Genomic DNA, 18,040 nt, shown 5'->3' with positions numbered 1-18,040 from the left:
CACACAGAAGGCAGTTGCCAAAAGAGGTGTAAATCTCTTCCCATCAGTGTAAACGGGAGCAGCTGGGATTACAGGAGTTTCTCTGGAACTCAGTGCTGCCCTTGTATGCTCTGAAACTCGTGCAGAAATGGGGACCAACAGACATCACAGCACATCTCACACAGCCTGTGTTAAACTCCTCTGTCTGAATTCTGGGCTGATGGGATAAATCCTGTTTCCAACACTGACAGAAACAGGCTGCACACTTACAAGTTTCAGCAAAGTCTTCCTGTGGTCACTTCTGTGAATAAACCAGGTGAGTGCATATTCCAGACAGCACAGGTGGGTTTACTTTGTGTAAAGATTGCTTTAATTTGTCTAATTCACACCACCTGGCACTCAGCAGGTCTTAATTAAAACTTCTCCTCCTTGCATTGTGTTGGTTTTGAATGCCAAGCTCAGAATTCAGCACTGGGGTCATGTTAAATGTGCCTCACAGTTAACACCCAGCAGGTGATTTCTTTATTTACTGGTTTATTTACTGACCTTCTCCTGAAGCAGAAGCAGCACCTGCTGTACAGGCAAGAACGTCAGAATCAGATTTTCAATAGGATTTGGGATTGGTGTCTTGTTTTCTGGAATTGTATCTGGGAAAATGGCTTTTTGCTGGTTTAATTGCTAACTTCCTGCCCACAGATGTGGAAGATAAATATTAAGTGAACTTAAACTATAAAAAACACAGGGGTTTTTTTGCAGGTACAAACTACATTATAAAAGGTCAGGTCACCACAGCAAATGAAAAATGGTTGTAGTGTGTGTAGATCTCTTGCATCCAAACTATTTCACAGTCTTGGAGAATTCCAGGGAGAGTTCCCAGAAGTGGGAAATCATTTCTGGGAATCACATGCACTTACAACAAGCCATTAAAAGGGAAAGCTGGGTTTTTTGCCCACGCAGATTTAGAAGCTCCAGTTTAATGTGCAGAAGATGAGAAGATGCAGGTCAGTCCCTCCCAGGAGCAGGAGAGGTTACTGATGACACCTGCACTGATCCCCTGCAGGGCAGTCACAGCCACAGCGTCACAGCAGGAAAACTGTGTCCTTCGGGAGAATTCAGTGGGAAACCCAGCTGCACCAGCTCTAGAGCCTGGCCATTGCACTGACAACTCCTCCTTTGACACCTGAGGCTGTTCCTGAAGCAGCAGACAATGCAAACCAAGAAATTCAGCCTTTGGCTTCTGTGGATCACCAACTCCCATCTGCTGAGCTCAAATTAAAGAGCCAAGCAAAGAGAAATGGGTGTTGCTTTGTTTAATTTACAGCACCTCAATCAAATCCAGGATCTAAACATTCCCCTGGGGAGGTACAGCTGGAACTACATTGTTCACACTCAATTGCAAGCACTGGAAAGGTTATCTGCACTTTTCCAACACTGAGCATTTGGGGTTTCATTCTTCTTCTTCCAGACAGCTCTGCTGGAGAGTTTGCTAAGTGGGAACAACTGGAAGTGCATGCATTTCTGGAGGCAATGGACATTTGAAGGATAAGAGGAAGTTAGTCCAGCACCATTTGTTTAATTAAGAGTACATCAGGTCATATCTTGTGTAAAAGTAGACCATACATCACTGTAGGATAGAACACATAATTTCTTAAAATTGATTTTGGTTCTGATCAGATACCACGACAAGGTACCTGCATAAAATAACAACAAAAGGTATGAATTGCCAAATGTTTACTTTAATTAAACCTTTTTTAATGATACACAGTACAATGTATCCACTACTTTGCTAAAATTCACAACAAAAGCAGGTTTCATGTTTAAAAATACTTCTCATAATAAATTCATAAATAGATGAAGGTAAAGTATAAAAAATTACCGTAGTATGCAAGCTTGCTCCCTTGTCTCCTCAAATTCCAAATCATTTAGTCAGTATCGAGATAAGAAAGTTTAAAAGCAAAACAGTTACTGATGATTAGAAATGTACAGCCTGCATCTCTCGAAGAAACCTTGAAAAGCAACAGATTTGTCCTAGAAAATGCAGAACCATTTTAACACTGTTATCACCCAAACCCCTCAAATAATTTTGGAATGCAGTGAATGAATTCAATATGAATTAGAGATTTTTTTCCTTCCCCCCCAGAGGTGTGTGTGAGCCAGACTGGCTGGGATGCTCCCTTCTCTGGACTTGTGGGGTTTTTACCTGGCAGATCTCAGCAAGCGAGACACAGGAGAGGGAAAATCTGGCTGACAGCACAGAGCACACCTGCCTATCAGAAATCTGAAACAGAAATCTTTAAAAACAGTCACAAAGAACTAAATTCACCTTCTGCTCAGTACCAGCCTGTGTCTGTTTTCTGTCTGGCATGCAGGGCAGGGTCTGGTGTCCCCCACTGGCTTCCCCTGTTTTGGGAATGGTTTTTGTGTCTCACATCATGCCAACACAACTCTGTGGGGAATCCCTGACACTGCCCCACCAAACCCTATCAGCAAAGTTATTCTCCTCATCAATATTATCACTCTCCTAAGAAAGCATTAATTTTGTCAAGTATCAAACTACTCTTCACGCTTTATCTATTTTAATATCATTTATAAAGGGAAAAACCCTATGCACAGCATTGAACTAGGAAATGAACATGAAAAATGCAGAATAATCAAGATGCTCTGCCTTTCACATTAATGATTTTTTTTTCTCTGACAATGATTTCCCTTTAGTGCAAAACCACTTCCCCACAAGTTTTGTGCTTTATCTGCAATGGTACCGAGATGCTTTTGAAGACACTGGGAGGCATCTGCCTGCAGCTTTCCTGGCTGGGGGAATCCAGCTCCTGGCTCACTTTGAAAAAATGCCTTCAAGTTTTCAGGACAAGTTTGCATGCCATGTCCAAAGGACAATCTCCCAAACCCTTGTTTTCACATGTGACAGCCCAGGCACCCAAAAGGAGCAAGAGCTCCACTTTTGGAGAAGTTCTTGGAAATCTATCAGTATTAGCTAATAGGAGAGCTGTTAGTGGTTTTAGCTGGGCTTCAATTGGATTTTTCCCCCTGAAAAACCTGCCTGCCAGTACAGTGAGAGTAAGAAAATCATCAGGACTCTGGTCTTATTCTCATTTTTCTCAAATTCTGCTTTGCAAAGCAAACGCTAGCAGGTTTCTGGGCTGACATCTGGTTTTATAGTTACATAATTATAAATATTTGTACAGGTTCCATCCACGATGATGGACTGGATGAGAAACTGGAGATAAAATTAGCTTAAAATCAATACAAAGGGTAACAAAGGCTCCTGGGAACCACATTCTGCTGATGATTTCATTTCAGTATCTGCCTCTGCATTCCACTCCCAAGTGCTACAAGGCAGAGATCAATGTCCCCTCCTGTGCTTTTGTAATATTTTTGCACACTTTGGTACTGCCAAAAAGAAATGATAAATACTAATGCAAATACATGATCAGCCAAGGGGATCTGCTTAAAAGCAATTACTGCACCACAGCCTTGTTAATGTTCAACTGGCAGCAAACACAGTTCTTGGCAAATGTTTATGCTGTGAACTCTGAACAAGCACTACTGAATTATTCACTTGATGTACATCAGTGCCCATTTATACCCTAGAGGTGAAACTCAGCTCTTTACCCATAAATCTCAGATTTATTGCTCCTCACTCCCTCTACCCAGGTAGCCTTTTGGTTTCAGTAGGATTAATAGAGTTGAACCAACCTAAATTCCTAAAGCCTGAATTCCAGAGCTGTGTGTGAGCCCCAGGTTTGATAAAGCCTCCAGCAGGGCACTGAAAAGCTCCACATTTTCTGTTTATTTCTGGTCAAGGAGCTCCCAGCCTAGTGGGCAGTGAACAAAGGAAGGGTTTGGTAATCAAAATAAACTTTAACCACTGACAGCCCAGCCTAAAAAATCAACCAAGGCTTCAGGTTTCTTCTGAAAAAAAACCCAAAAAAACCCCCAAGTTTTCTTCTATTTCTTTTGCTCAGTTAGGAGGGCATGCAAACTTGTATTCCACTTGTTACAACACAGAAGAGCCAAGAATTAAAGGACAAAGCTGATTTAAAGCCATGGTTTTAGTTTTCTGCAGGAAACTGAGAACTAACTGGAATTGGTGCCTTCATTTAAAGTACAGCAAACAAATCACTTCTGCTGTATTGCACATTTTCTAACTGAACCAGACTGACCTGCAGACAGAGCCTAACCCTTCAAGCCTAATTTAACAGCTAAATCCAGGCCAATTGTAATGAAAAGTGTAGTGCCTGGTCTAATTCTACTTATTCACTAAACAAACCTCAAAATGAAGAAAATGGATCAGTAATTCCTCAGTTCTTCATCTACTGTAAAAACACAATCATTCACTGGCTGCACTGGAAGCAGGATTTATGTTCAGTTTGCTTCTTGTTCCAGTTTTAAGATGAGTTGCTATGTAAACTATGGATTTCAGTCTGAGAAGTAGCAATACTGCTCTTAAATGCAAATGGGTTTTTCCCAGCAGTCAGAAATTTGGCACTAATGCTGCAGGAAGTGGGGGCTGAGCTCATCTGGGGGTCCCTGCTCCAGCAGAACTGCAAGACCATGACCTACAGGTACAAACTGGAATGGGAAAGCCAAATGTCTGCAAATATTCTGTGCCTGAAGGACCTCACCAGCAGGAAAAGCAGCCACCTGCAGTTTTAGCTGGGACTGCCTTCACAGCTTCTCCTGAGAGCAGAACACAGGGAATACACCAGCACCCCCAGGGTTTGGAAAATTCCCATTTTCCTTCCCATTCCCAGTTTCAAATTCCCAACTGTCTAACTGGGCATTTATTGCCCACTCTCTTTGGAAGCAGGAATATTTTGGAAAACCATCCAAAACCACTACCAAGTACTGCAGCTCAGCCTGCCCTTCTGCAGAAAACACCAGAATTGTGAAAATTATACTAGTTGAAAAATTTAAGGCCTTTTCATTCTCTCAACTATAAAATTTGAAAACTAACCCCTTAGACAGAAGCAAACAGGCTACAAAGCACACATTACTCCTCAGTTATCTATCTCACAGTTTCAAAAAACAGGAAGAGCAGAGAATGATTCAACATTTGCTTCAGGAAGATGAATAGGATTAAAATTGGTATCCATTAGCCCTTTCCTAAATCTTCCTAATTCTCATGACACTGGATATGTTGGATGACTGGTGCAGCCCTCATAGCAAAACAATTCCAGTCCTTTTGTACCTGGATTTTTCAAAGAGACAAGACATTCCCTTCAAATGGTGCTTCTTGAAAGTGACTCCTTCCAATTATCAGATTGAAAAATTCCCTTGTCACACCTGAACACCTCTGCTTTATCTGCAGAGTTTAAAATATTGCTGCTCCTACTCTCTTTGCAAATCCACTTTTGTAAGGTGCCTGAGAGTGAAACTGCAGAGGAATCCATCAGTACCTCAGCTCCATCTACAAGGGACTCCACAGAGCTGCATCATGAAATCTATTTTACTTCATGTAGACTTTTGATTCACTATGAAATATTTTTCCTGCTGAGTGTTTTAAAGAAATGAAAAGCAACTGGTAACTTGTGACAGGGAGAGGGGAACATTTGGGTACAAAGCTGGGAGGGAATCACTCAAAAAGACACTGGTCTCTCACAACCAAGAGGTTGCAATCATGCAGTTCTCAGCTATTCTGAGGTCTTCTTTCCCATTATATGCCCGTGCAGTTTTTAAAGAGATGGTTTAAAAAACAAAACAAATTAAAAAAAAATCAAACCCACTTATGCCACTGATGCACTCTGGTAATGTAACACCAAATGCCTGACCAGAATGAACCCTATGCTTGACCATCAGGCACATGGCAAGAGATCTTGGCTACAGTCAGGTCAAGGTTTCTCCAGTTCCTGTTTCCAGTGGTGCAGGGCGTGAGTTGTGGAATGAAATGATGAGACCTGAGAGCAAAGTCTCAGTGATGCTTCCACCTGGAAAGAGGAGCTATCACTGTGCAAACAACAGGCAAATGAAACGCATCTCCCCTCTCCTCAAGGCTGCTTTAAATCAGCACCCCGGTGCAGTGACAGTGCTCAGGTTGGTTTTGCTTTCTGTTAAAACTTCAAATGACAACAAAACCTGAGAGAAGCTCCCCAACCTGGGCCTGCTCCAACAGCAACTAGTAATCCATATGTCCTAGGACAGGTGGCTGCTATTTGGTCCTGTAATCAAAATCTTGGCTATTCTGGCCCTTGAAATCCCATTATCAACGACACTGACACTTCCTGGTCACTCCTGCAGTGCTGAGCATTTGAAGAGATGCTGTCAAGACTGCCTATTCCAAAAGTGACCTCCTTTGCCACCAGCCCCATGCTAAATGCTCAGACCTTTGGGACTGCATCAGTCTCTTCCCCAGCCAAATGTCTTCCCACCCCAAAATACCAAGTTCAAAGTAATTTCCTCCATTTTTTGTAACTCTTATGAAGGTTACAGAAAATAAAACCGTGGGGACAAATGTTGAGTAAGTTTTTCAGAGGACCACCTCTCCAAAGTCCCTTTTTAAAAATAAGACACCAAAGCAAACAGGATTGTGTCTAACTTCTACAAAATTGCTGGTTTCACAGGAGGAGGAGGAGGAGGAGAAGAATATGGCTACCATGCTACTCAGCATTAGGGTGAAGCACCATCTAAATTCCAGTAAAGTTAGGGATATCAGCTAGAGCTTATCAGCAACCACACCCCCAGCCTTCCACAACGTCTTTGCTGTCAAGCTTGATGCTGTCAGTGTTTTTCTCACTGAACATGGGCCCTCCATGCCTCATCATCAGCTCTGTGGCCATCTTCACAAAGGCCTCCTCGACGTTGCTGGAGTCCTTTGCTGAGGTCTCTATGGCACAGATGATGTTGTCATAATGTTCAGCCAGGCTCTGAGCTTCTTCCAGCTGAACCTCTCTAAGGTCACTTAGGTCAGACTTGTTTCCTGGAAGGGAAGGGAACAACAGAGGGATTTGTAACTGCTTGTTTGTGCTTGGCAGGAGGGGCTGGGGCTGCCCAAGGAAGCTGAAGAATTTCCATTCCTTAGATTTTCAAAATGTGACTGAAAAGGCCCTGACCAGCCTGACTCTGGCCTTGCTGTGAGCAGGAGCCTGGACTGGATAATCTCCCCAGCCCTTTCCAACCTGTATTTCTGTATTACCCATAAAGAACAGGAAAAGGAACTGAAGAGTGGTGCCTGTAGACCCTAACAGAAGGGAACAGGCTAGAAATTGAAGTTAAAACCATTCTGTGAAAACAGCAGCTGTCTGCTGATTCCTAGGGAAATCCAGAATGGCACTGCTCTTGTATTAGCAGCTCTACAGACCCCCAGAGCCACATCTGAGTCCAAAACACTTGGGCTGGAAAGCAGAACTTCTAGCAAAGAACTGACAAACTCTGACTGCCCCAAAGTCCTTCCAGAATTCCATGTCTGCTCAAGTGGGTGTGTGCTCCAACTCGCCAAAACACATGGGAAGGTTTGGGAAGGGAAGGGAAGGGAAAGGGAAGGGAAGGGAAGGTTCGGGAAGGTTCGGGAAGGTTCGGGAAGGGAAGGTTTGGGAAGGGAAGGTTCGGGAAGGGAAGGGAAGGTTCGGGAAGGGAAGGTTCGGGAAGGGAAGGGAAGGTTCGGGAAGGTTCGGGAAGGGAAGGGAAGGTTCGGGAAGGGAAGGGAAGGGAAGGTTCGGGAAGGGAAGGGAAGGTTCGGGAAGGTTCGGGAAGGGAAGGTTCGGGAAGGGAAGGTTCGGGAAGGGAAGGTTCGGGAAGGTTCGGGAAGGTTCGGGAAGGTTCGGGAAGGTTCGGGAAGGTTCGGGAAGGTTCGGGAAGGTTCGGGAAGGTTCGGGAAGGGAAGGGAAGGGAAGGGAAGGGAAGGGAAGGGAAGGGAAGGGAAGGGAAGGGAAGGGAAGGGAAGGGAAGGGAAGGGAAGGGAAGGGAAGGGAAGGGAAGGGAAGGGAAGGGAAGGGAAGGGAAGGGAAGGGAAGGGAAGGGAAGGTTTGGGAAGGGACTCCACAGCAGTTGTGCTGCAGAACTGGGAAATCCTGGGCATCCCAGTTCTCCATTAAATGAGATGCAAAGGATTCAAAGCTGTCTACTCCTTAACAGAAGGCAACCAAAGCAAAACACCTCTGCTCCAGTGAATCAGTTCTTCTGGTAAAACTCCCAGTCGGGTTATTGCACACACCTTAACTCCAAGCAAAACCAAAACCTGAGGCCCTACTGCACAAGCACTGGCATTCCCTACTCACCAATCAGCAGCTGCACGATGTTGGAGCCAGCATACTTCCTGACATCCTCGATCCAGCGAGGGATGGACAGGAAGGAGCCCCTCTTGCTGATGTCATAGGCCAGGATGGCCCCGTTGGCGCTGCGGTAGTAACTCTGTGTGATGGTCCTGAAGCGCTCCTGGCCTGCTGTGTCCCAGATCTGCAGCTGGGAGACACAGCAGGGTCACACACGGCACACAGGGACACACAGGGACACAGCAGGGTCACACACAGCACACAGGGACACACAGGGACACAGCAGGGTCACACACGGCACAGAGGGACACACAGGGACACAGCAGGGTCACACACAGCACACCCGGACACACAGGGACACAGCAGGGTCACACACAGCACACCCGGACACACAGGGACACAGCAGGGTCACACACAGCACACCCGGACACAGCAGGGACACAGCAGGGTCACACACAGCACACCCGGACACACAGGGACACAGCAGGGTCACACACGGCACACCTGGACACACAGGGACACAGCAGGGTCACACACAGCACACCTGGACACACAGGGACACAGCAGGGTCACACACAGCACACCTGGACACACAGGGACACAGCAGGGTCACACACAGCACACCTGGACACACAGGGACACAGCAGGGTCACACACAGCACACCTGGACACACACGGACACAGCAGGGTCACACAGGGACACAGCAGGGTCACACACGGCACACCCGGACACACAGGGGGACACACAGGGACATACAGTGACACACACAACATACATGGACACACAGGGACACACACAGGGACAACCTGCAGCACTCCTGGCCCGTAGTGTCCCAGATCTGCAGCTGAGGTGACACAGCAGGGTCACACACAGCACACCCAGACATACAGGGACACACAGGGACACAGCAGGGTCGCACACAGCACACCTGGACACACAGGGACACAGCAGGGTCACACACAGCACACAGGGACACACACGGACACAGCAGGGTCACACACAGCACACCTGGACACACAGGGGGACACACAGGGACATACAGTGACACACACAACATACATGGACACACAGGGACACACAGGGACAACCTGCAGCATTCCTGGCCCGTAGTGTCCCAGATCTGCAGCTGAGGTGACACAGCAGGGTCACACACAGCACACATGTCACTGTCATATTTTATGAAAAATCCCTTCTCCAGGACTTTTCTCCTGAGAAGCTGAGAAGCCTCAGAAAAGAAATGTAAACAATAATTATCTGATTGCTTGGAATGTGGCTTGGAGGTTGCTCACCAACAGGTGCATCTTTGATTGGTCTCATGTGAATTATTTTTAATGAATGACCAATCTCAGTCCAGCTGCATCAGGACTGTGGTCAGTCACAGGTTTTTATTATCATTCTTTTCCAGCCTTCTGATGTCTCCTTTCTCTTTTTTTAGTGCACCTTTAGTATATCATTTTCATATAATATAATAAATATAACAGAATAAATACAATATAACAACATAATATCAGCCTTCTAAGAAATATGGAGTCAGATTCATCTCTCACCTGGTCCCGGGGACCCTCACAACACCACAACAATGAATAACCACACACACAGGGACACACAGGGACACACAGTGACACATGGGGAACTCAGCACTCCTGGACACCTGACCCCTGTGATTAGGCAGAAGCCATTTATTGTTTACATGATGCACTCTGTGATAGATTCCAGCCCTGCTGCACACACTGAGCACTCGTTTCCTATCGGTGCCTTTGCCTGTCCACGTGCTCTGCGGGCACCTCTCAGAAGATGGCACTGGTCACAATCCAGGTGGCTCACAACTCTCTGCCAGCTCTTTCTTGTGGTCTTGGAATTCAATTTCTTAGCTTCTTTACTATTTTAGCACAGTTATGTCCTAGTAACCTTGATGAATTCCAGAGGGCCCTGAGAAAATTCTGGTAAGAACAGTTACAAAGGGGATGGCTGGTGTACGCTGCAGCCTAAGTGGTTCAGAAACATTGCTACAGTGACACACAGTGACACACAGTGACACACAGCAGCTGCTCTCCTCAGCCAAAGCAGAGGACTTGATCCAAATCTCCTGTATATGCAATGCATTGTACCCCTGAGTTTATCTAGCCTTTTGTACATGATCTAAGGACAAGAACATATGCTTAAGATCTTTGATACAGACATATATATAATAACTACATACATATATATATATGTAATCTATGCTGAGAACTTGGCTGCTCAGAGTTTGTAGCTGCATCAGTTGGGACCCTGGTTTCTGACAGCAAGCTCCTCCTGTGCCAGATTTTGGAACTCTCCGGTGTGCCCTGCCCTCTGTCACCCTTGGCAGCAGAACAGGGTGCCAGCCTGCAGCCAAGGCCACCCAGCGTGTCACTGACACTACAGGTGGGTTTTGGCCACCACACCATGTGTGGCTCTGCCAGTTCTGCAGGGCAGGAACAAAGGGAGCAGGATGTGGTCACATAATCTGAGAGCACTGAGGCTGCTTTAGAAGGAAATAGCAGACACTTAAAAGAATATAGATAAAAGAGTGTGTAAATGAAGTGCCAGCAATCCTAGGTCTCAATAAAGACAGTGAAGGATCTGTCAGTCTCATCACCTGTCCTTTTCTGGGTGTAAAACACACATTACAACTGCCCAGGAAGAAGAAATGCTTGGTTTCCATACTTTTGCCTAAATCCAGCAGCATAAGAATTATGAGTTTGGTATCAGAGTTTGAGTTGCCAGTACTAGATGTCCTTCCAGAGGAAGAAACCAAATAATTCAGTGTGGACAAACACAGTATGCTGCTCATAGGGAATTTCTTAATAAATTCCATTGTTTTATAGGTTGTCTGATGTCCTGGAACATGATGGCTTATATTCCAGGATCTGTTAATCTGAAGTAACTGTGGATGTTCTCATCCTCAGTATAAATCTCTAATCCTTTCTGAATCTTCCAGAGCTCTTGGCTTCAATATATAGTCACACTGAAATGAAAGAACTTCCTTCTAAAAATTTATGTTCTGTTGCACTTTCACTTCTCACATTTCACATTTATCCAAGTGATAAATGGGAGACCACTGCCTGTCTTTTTGTGCCATTCCTTATATTCTGCATCTCCACTGAAAAAGGACATAAGCAAATATTACTGGGGTTTTGAGTCCTCCCATAGCATGGACCTTTTATTTATGGTTTCCCCTCTCTCTGAACTTCCTTTTTCTGAAGTGTTGTCAACAAGCTAACACCATGTGCCAGAGCTATTTTATACCAAATAATATGGAACCATTTTTCCTTTTATTTCTTTTGCACAGTAGTGTTTTCTTTGTATCTTCTGACTCTGCTGCATTTTTGAGCAGCAAATTTCCTTCTGGAAGAGGCTGTGCTGATAAGATCTCATTTCCTGTGCTAAGCAAGCATTCAGACCCAGCTGATCTATGTACAGCTGGAAGGGAATCAATCCCAGCAAAAAGGACTTCTCAGAGCAGGGGAAGGACTGTAATGGACTCAGAAAACCACAAAGCACTGATTATTAATGACACTGATAATGGTTCAGAGCAGTCAGCAGCAATTAGCAGGGAGCAGGAAACTGGGGGCAGGTTTATGGCTGATCTCTGCACTCAGGTCTCTCACCAGCCCTTTGTGTTTGTTAAATCTCAGTACCTGATCAGGTCAAGTGCTAGAAAAGGCTAATGATGATTACCCAACTCTTGGGAAGGGCCTGAGGGATTCTGTGCACACAGGCAAACTGGAAACACTTGAATTAAGAAAAATTGTTTTAGCTCACACTTTTCCTGTGATGTAAATAAAAGTGCAGAGTGATTGAGCTAAGAACAATTCCCCCTCCAGTTTGGAAGCTTGAAAACCTTGTCTGGTCACATATAGTTTGTAATTTGAAAAATGTCTTCCAGCATTAAGAATACACACTACTGACACAGCAAGGAGGTGTTATGAACCAGATCACTTACTGTAAAGCAAGTTGTATTTCTAAAGGAAAAATACAGCTAGTTTGCTTGACAGCATCTTTAGAAAATTCTGAGAAATATATCTTCATGTAACATTAATCAGTCTGATACACAGTTAAAAATATAATTTAAGTAATTACAAAAATACCATTTCTGATCCTAAGTAAACACTATCTTCTCCAGCAAATCTACAGAGATAAATGTCACAGAATTTCTACTGAAAAAGAACCATGACAACTGTAAAAAAATACCAATCACAACTATAACTTTAACTGTGAAAAGTTAGTAAAAGTTTTATATATGATTTCTGTTAAACTGTTTTTACAAGAACATAACTCTTGATAAAAAATAGCAATTGAAAACTCTTTGGGGAAAAAAAAAAGTAGTCTTAGTGTTTCTCATTCCAAAGTCCCTCAGTTTAATTAAAAGTTAAATACCAAAAGAACTGTACTAGCCACAGGTTACTAAAAAAGATATGCTCACATATTCTTTTGTACTGTACAAGGGTATGATGTATGTTGTAAATGACATAATAATTATTATTAATTTTGAATATTCATTAAGATAAATATAGTTTTAATAAAATTTAACTAATAAAAGTTATTGTTTTAATAATTAAATAATACTAATAATTAAATAATACTAATAATTAATGCTTAATTAATGCTTATTAATAATACTTAACACTTTATTATTTCCTTGATTTAAGTGCTTCAGCTTTGTAAATAACATGATAGTAGCCATGTCTGTCACTCAGTGACCTTTGAAAGCTGTTCCTGATTCTGTAATTACTTTGGCAACTCCTTTGGCGTAAGAAAGGCAGAAAGAAGTTTGGATTGCTGGAGAATTGTGCTGAATTCGTTTGAAACTACTAATTAGAAACACCTATGAAATCAGAGATTGGTGGCAGGGGGACCACTGCTAGGAACAGCAGAGAACAGGGAATAAATACTCCTTGTTCAAAAGGAATATGGCAAAAGAAAGGAGCCACCTTTCTCATTGTTTCACTAATTGTTTCACCACTGAATACTCATTTACTCACAAATGTTAATTGTTTCACCACTGAATACTCATTTACTCACAAATGTTAATTGTTTCACCACTGAATACTCATTTACTCACAAAAGCTGGGTATTTTGATCTCCTCTTAGCTTGGAATTTTTTGGACAGCCACACTCCTCATGGTGGCACATAAAGGACAGGGAGAGACACCAGAAAAAATCTGGGACAAGGAGTGTTTCAACTGGATGGAAGAAGAAAAACAGAAGGTGGTAAAATTCATGGAGGTTCCCTGGGAGATCATTCTGGGATGTCTGCTCAGGCTAACAGAAAGCAGATTTTGAGCTAGAGGGACAGAGAAAATGCTGAAGATGGTGAGTGGCAGGTTGGCCAAAGAGCACAGCAAATGACCATTATCAACTGGGCCAATGTGGCTGTTCCTGCATTGATCAACATATTCTTTATCAAAGGTTAATGCTTAACAGATGGCCCCAAGACACAGTAAATAATTTCTCCCTCCCTTACTTCCTACATAATTTATTAAGTACTTTCCTGATTCTTCTAAAGTACCACAGGAGTTCAAGTGTGCTTTTGCTTGTGGAGCAGCATAAATAATGGCTAAGTGCATCCTCCAGCTGATACCTTGCTTTACAAAAATAGAAATGTCACTTTTGCAGCAATATTCCATAAAATTTTCCAGCAGTGAAACTGGACCTAAAGACTATGCTAAATGACTCTTAACCAACTGTGTCTGAATCCTGTCATTTCAAATGGCAAACAATAACATACATTCCTGTAGGCTGGCAAATCACAACACTTGCTCCTAAAAACATTTACTGAAAACAGCCTTGCAACTTAATCCAGGCAGTTTCTGCCAAAAGCAACATCTCTGTGGCACTGTATTTCAGTTTAAAGTGATATTCACAGACAGAGCAGGCAGGATAAACTGCCCCATTCAAATGTTTCCCTACACAATTTTCAGAGAACGAGGAATCCCTCTTTTTTGGGAACACAGTATTCCCACTTGCTGCAGGTTATGAGTGCCAAATGAGTTGACAGAGAGCTAAATTTTCCTCTGGATATCAAAGAATATTGCTTCCAATAGCTCTGCTTTTATCTGTGCAGCAAAGTCATTAAATCCCCAGTGAGGAGACAGGACACTTAACAAGTCACAACTCTGTATTACTGGCAATTTGGCCAGATCATGACACAAAATATATTTTGGGCCATTCTGAAAGAAATGCAGTTCACAGCCACGAGGCCTGAATCAAAGCCAATAATCTTGATAACATATGGGCTGAAAAAGCCTGTAAATGGAAAAGTGCAATGGTACTTCTTCATTTAAGCACTTCTTCAAATAAAGAAGTATTTGTTGTAAAAGGAATGTGTTTGCAACTGTTCTTCTCTCCTGCTACTTTCTGAAAGTTATACTGAGGGAGAAAAACTGTGGCATAGAGGAAAAAACACTTTATGTAAAACAGTATGAAATGACAACATAAAGTAGGCACTAAAGGCAATTAATTAGCTCACAGGAGGTAATTCATCAAAAGAAAAAGACTTTTGTTCTTACTAACCGTGATTTATGGACTTGGACTTAGGAATGTCCTTGCCTATCATTATGTAAAATGTTGGTTCCAGCATTTTATAAATATCTTTTCTTACAGTGACATAACAGTTATAAAACGTTTTTGTTCTGTTTGCCAGATTTTTTTCCATCACTCAAAGAACACATAATTATTTTATCAATAGGACTTCAATCACTATGCATTAAGTGATTAACAAGACCAACTTTTAGGCACTGCAGTTTGCACTCTAGGATTGAGCCAGCCAGGCAGGATGGCTTTTAGAGAAAGCAGCATGCCACAGTTTCAAACAGCACGTACTAGAACATTTCTGTAAATGAAGACAGCCTGCAGACATTTCACAAAGCTGATCTCCTTCTATATGAAGTTTAGTCAGCTCCAGCAGTGTGTGGAACTCCACACACTTTCAGGTGAGACACCTGAAAGAACACAGCTGCAAGGTGCAAGGAAAGCCTCAAGTTTCATAAATAATTAAAAAAAAAAGTTATTTGCAGCGCCTTAACCTTCAGCATTCCAACATGCATCTTTTCCCTTATCCAAAAAAACCACCAAAAACAACCCCACATCAAAAGAAAGGGAGACCTAAAATCCTTGGGTTCCAAATGTTTCAGAAATGTTACGTAACTGTGACAGGAACATCTGAAGTTTGAAACAGAAAGGGACATATTTCACCTTAAATTGGTTGTTTCAATCTCAAAATAGGTGTTGTTGGGTTGCAGTACTACCCCTAGCCAGACTAAAAATGAAGTTCAGGCCACTGGGGAGGGGGGACAAGTTTTTGTAGACACTTTGTTTAGAAGGAATTTCTTAAGATGAGCCTCTAAAACATTACAAAACCAGGAATTGTCTCATTCCTGCACCATTTGCTAAATAGAAAACAATACTGTCTAGAGTGGCATAAACCCCTACCAGAACCAAAGCAGCAGACAACTACCTGGCCTACTTTTGTGAGGCAAGAAGTGCAAGTGTGAGGGAGCTCCAAAAAGTGCAAGGAAATGCTTCCTTATTTCCTGTTTCCAAGAGCACACTGAGCAAACCTAACCCAGGTTAGATGGGCTGCTCTGAAATCTCAATCCAACTGGAAAAAATCTGATTTAAACTTCACACATCCCCCACATCTTAACTGACCAAACAAAAAAAAAAACCTCCAAGCAAATGCTTTCATATTCAGGCTGTGTCCCTGACCCAGCAGCTGACAAAAGTATCTGTAAGGTAAAAAAGCAAGTGTTGGAATCATTTCCCTAAAGTAATACTTAAAATAGTCTTCTTCAATATCTGCATTCCTCATTTTTTTCTAAGTGGAAGTACAGAACAGCCCAAAACAAAAGAAAGCTTCAAGACCTTGAACTTTCTGCCTTGTTTTTTGTAAAACACTTAGAAATAACACCCAGGTTTTGTTACAGCCAGGCTCCTAATCCTGGAATACCCAGGTGTAAGCAGTGACAATATGAAAAAGCACACCTGGGAAGTTTGGCTGATTTGGGGCATTCCTGAAGTCCCTGGCACCAGGAACAGACACATCTGTCACTTTCTAGTGCCCAGCACTTAAACAGAGGCAGGTTTCCACCTTCAAGGAGAAGCCCCACTCCTCACTTGCCAGAAGTGTGGGAGAGGCACCAACAGCTCAAACAGAAAACCTGAGTTTGCTCTTCAGCTCCTCGGCCAGACGTGACAGGGAAAGGTGGGACACTAACAAGGAAATAAACACTGCTGCAGGGTATGGCTATGGAACTGCTAATCCCTCTCTTTCCCTAAAAAATGCCAGCCTTCGTTTTTGTTTTCTACAACTTTCTCACCTTAATATTCTGCTCACCGAAGTTAATTTATAAGAAAAAAGCAACAGAGGACTTTGACACCTACTCTGGCAAACACAGGCCAAAACTTAACTGCATCACTGTGTTTGTATGTTACCACAAGCTTTACAATTCCATCATCTTCCTCCAGGCAGTGACTGAATTAAATGCTTTTTAGTCTAACTGGGGGTAAGGATAGCTGCAGGACCCCACTCTGGAGGGGCTGCTGAAGGGACTGATCCCAGTTTAAAGCATCTACCATAAATCACAGATGCTTTAAACATTTTCTCCCCACTGTTGACTTGCACTCCTGTGCTCAGAGGGTGAGAACAGTTGCAGGGAATCTGTGCCACTGAGAATCTGAGGACAGATCCACGGGGTACCTGTCTTGGGCTCTTTCTAACCCTAACAACCAGCTGATTTCCTCCAGCATAACCAAAAAAAAAAAAAAAAAAAAAAAAAAAAAAAAAAGCAGATGTCAAATTTAGAGTTTAATGGTTCTACAAAGAAGAACCGTGAAAACAGCACTTCCTGTGACACCCTGTAAACAGTGTCTTAAGATAATAGCACGCCTAATTTAAGAATCTTCTCTCAATCTGCCAGTTCCACATCTCTTTCTGGAAGCACGGCAGTCCAGCTGAGCTTTCTTCTGCCTTGTAAACACACCAGAAAGAAGCCTGAGCAGAGAGGGGTGCAGCTGGGGCTGCCGCAGGCGGGCTGAGCCAGGGCTTGCCCCGGCTCTCGGCGGAACCGGCCCGGCCCGGCCCGGCCCTGGGCGCGCTCGGAGCCGCCCGGCCCGTCCGGGTCCCTGCGGGCAGCCGGGGATGGCGGCCCGGAGCGAGCCCCGCGGGCCCAGCGCCGCTCACCTTCACCCGCTTGCCCTGGATCTCCAGGCTCTTCATGGTGAAGTCCACGCCGATGGTGCTGCCCTGGCGCTCGGAGAAGGCCCCGGTCTTGAAGCGCTGCACCAGGCAGGTCTTGCCCACGCTGGCGTCGCCGATCAGCACCAGCTTGAAGAGGAAGTCGTAGCTCTCCTCGGGGTCGGGGCCGGCGCCCAGCGCGGCCACTCCGGGCATGGCGGGGCGCGCTGCGGCCGAGGGCAGCCGGCTCTGCGCCCCTGCCCGGCCCGGCCCGCCCCGCTCCGCCCGGCTCCGGGACCGCGCCTGCCCGGCCCGGATCCACTCCGGGACCGCCCCTGCCCGGCCCGCCCCGCTCCGCCCGGCTCCGGGACCGCGCCGGGACCGCCCCTGCCCGGCCCGCCCCGCTCCGCCCGGCTCCGCCCGCGGCCGGGCTGTGAGGGCTCCGTGCCGGGATCGGTCACCGAGCGGGGCTCTGTCGCCGCCCCGGGCTCTGTCGCCGCCCCGGGCTCTGTCGCCGCCCCGGGCTCTGTCGCCGCCCCGGCACGCCCGTTCCGTTCCGGCCGCAGGTCCCCGGCGTGTGGCGGTGCCAGCGCCCCCGGCCGTGCCGTGCGGCCCACAGGCGGCAGCGGCCCCGCGGGGCTG

The 18,040-nt window shown here is 44.7% G+C and overlaps 1 protein-coding gene across 4 annotated transcripts; it reads right to left on the bottom strand.

The window, feature by feature from the left end:
* Window positions 1–1,695: 1,695 nt before the first annotated feature.
* On the bottom strand, window positions 1,696–17,698 carry RAB43 (RAB43, member RAS oncogene family). 4 transcript variants are annotated; one of them, XM_059856108.1, is made up of 3 exons: window positions 17,405–17,683; window positions 8,208–8,385; window positions 1,696–6,910 (listed from the first exon to the last, which is right to left on the bottom strand). In XM_059856108.1, exons 1-3 carry the CDS (start codon window positions 17,612–17,614, stop codon window positions 6,657–6,659), a joined length of 642 nt encoding a protein of 213 aa, XP_059712091.1. In that variant the 5' UTR covers window positions 17,615–17,683; the 3' UTR covers window positions 1,696–6,656. The 4 variants fall into 4 exon arrangements, with proteins under 4 accessions (XP_059712091.1, XP_059712090.1, XP_059712092.1 ...); XM_059856107.1 differs by having other exon boundaries at window positions 8,208–8,391; window positions 17,405–17,680; XM_059856109.1 differs by lacking the exons at window positions 1,696–6,910; window positions 8,208–8,385 and adding exons at window positions 8,398–8,865; window positions 8,927–9,328 and having other exon boundaries at window positions 17,405–17,698.
* Window positions 17,699–18,040: the final 342 nt, after the last annotated feature.

Source organism: Haemorhous mexicanus, chromosome 11, assembly GCF_027477595.1.
Source record: "Haemorhous mexicanus isolate bHaeMex1 chromosome 11, bHaeMex1.pri, whole genome shotgun sequence".
Classification (NCBI taxonomy): Eukaryota; Metazoa; Chordata; class Aves; order Passeriformes; family Fringillidae; genus Haemorhous; species Haemorhous mexicanus.
The sequence above is the reverse complement of the archived record's forward strand: the minus strand, read 5'-3'. Positions and strand labels throughout refer to the sequence as shown.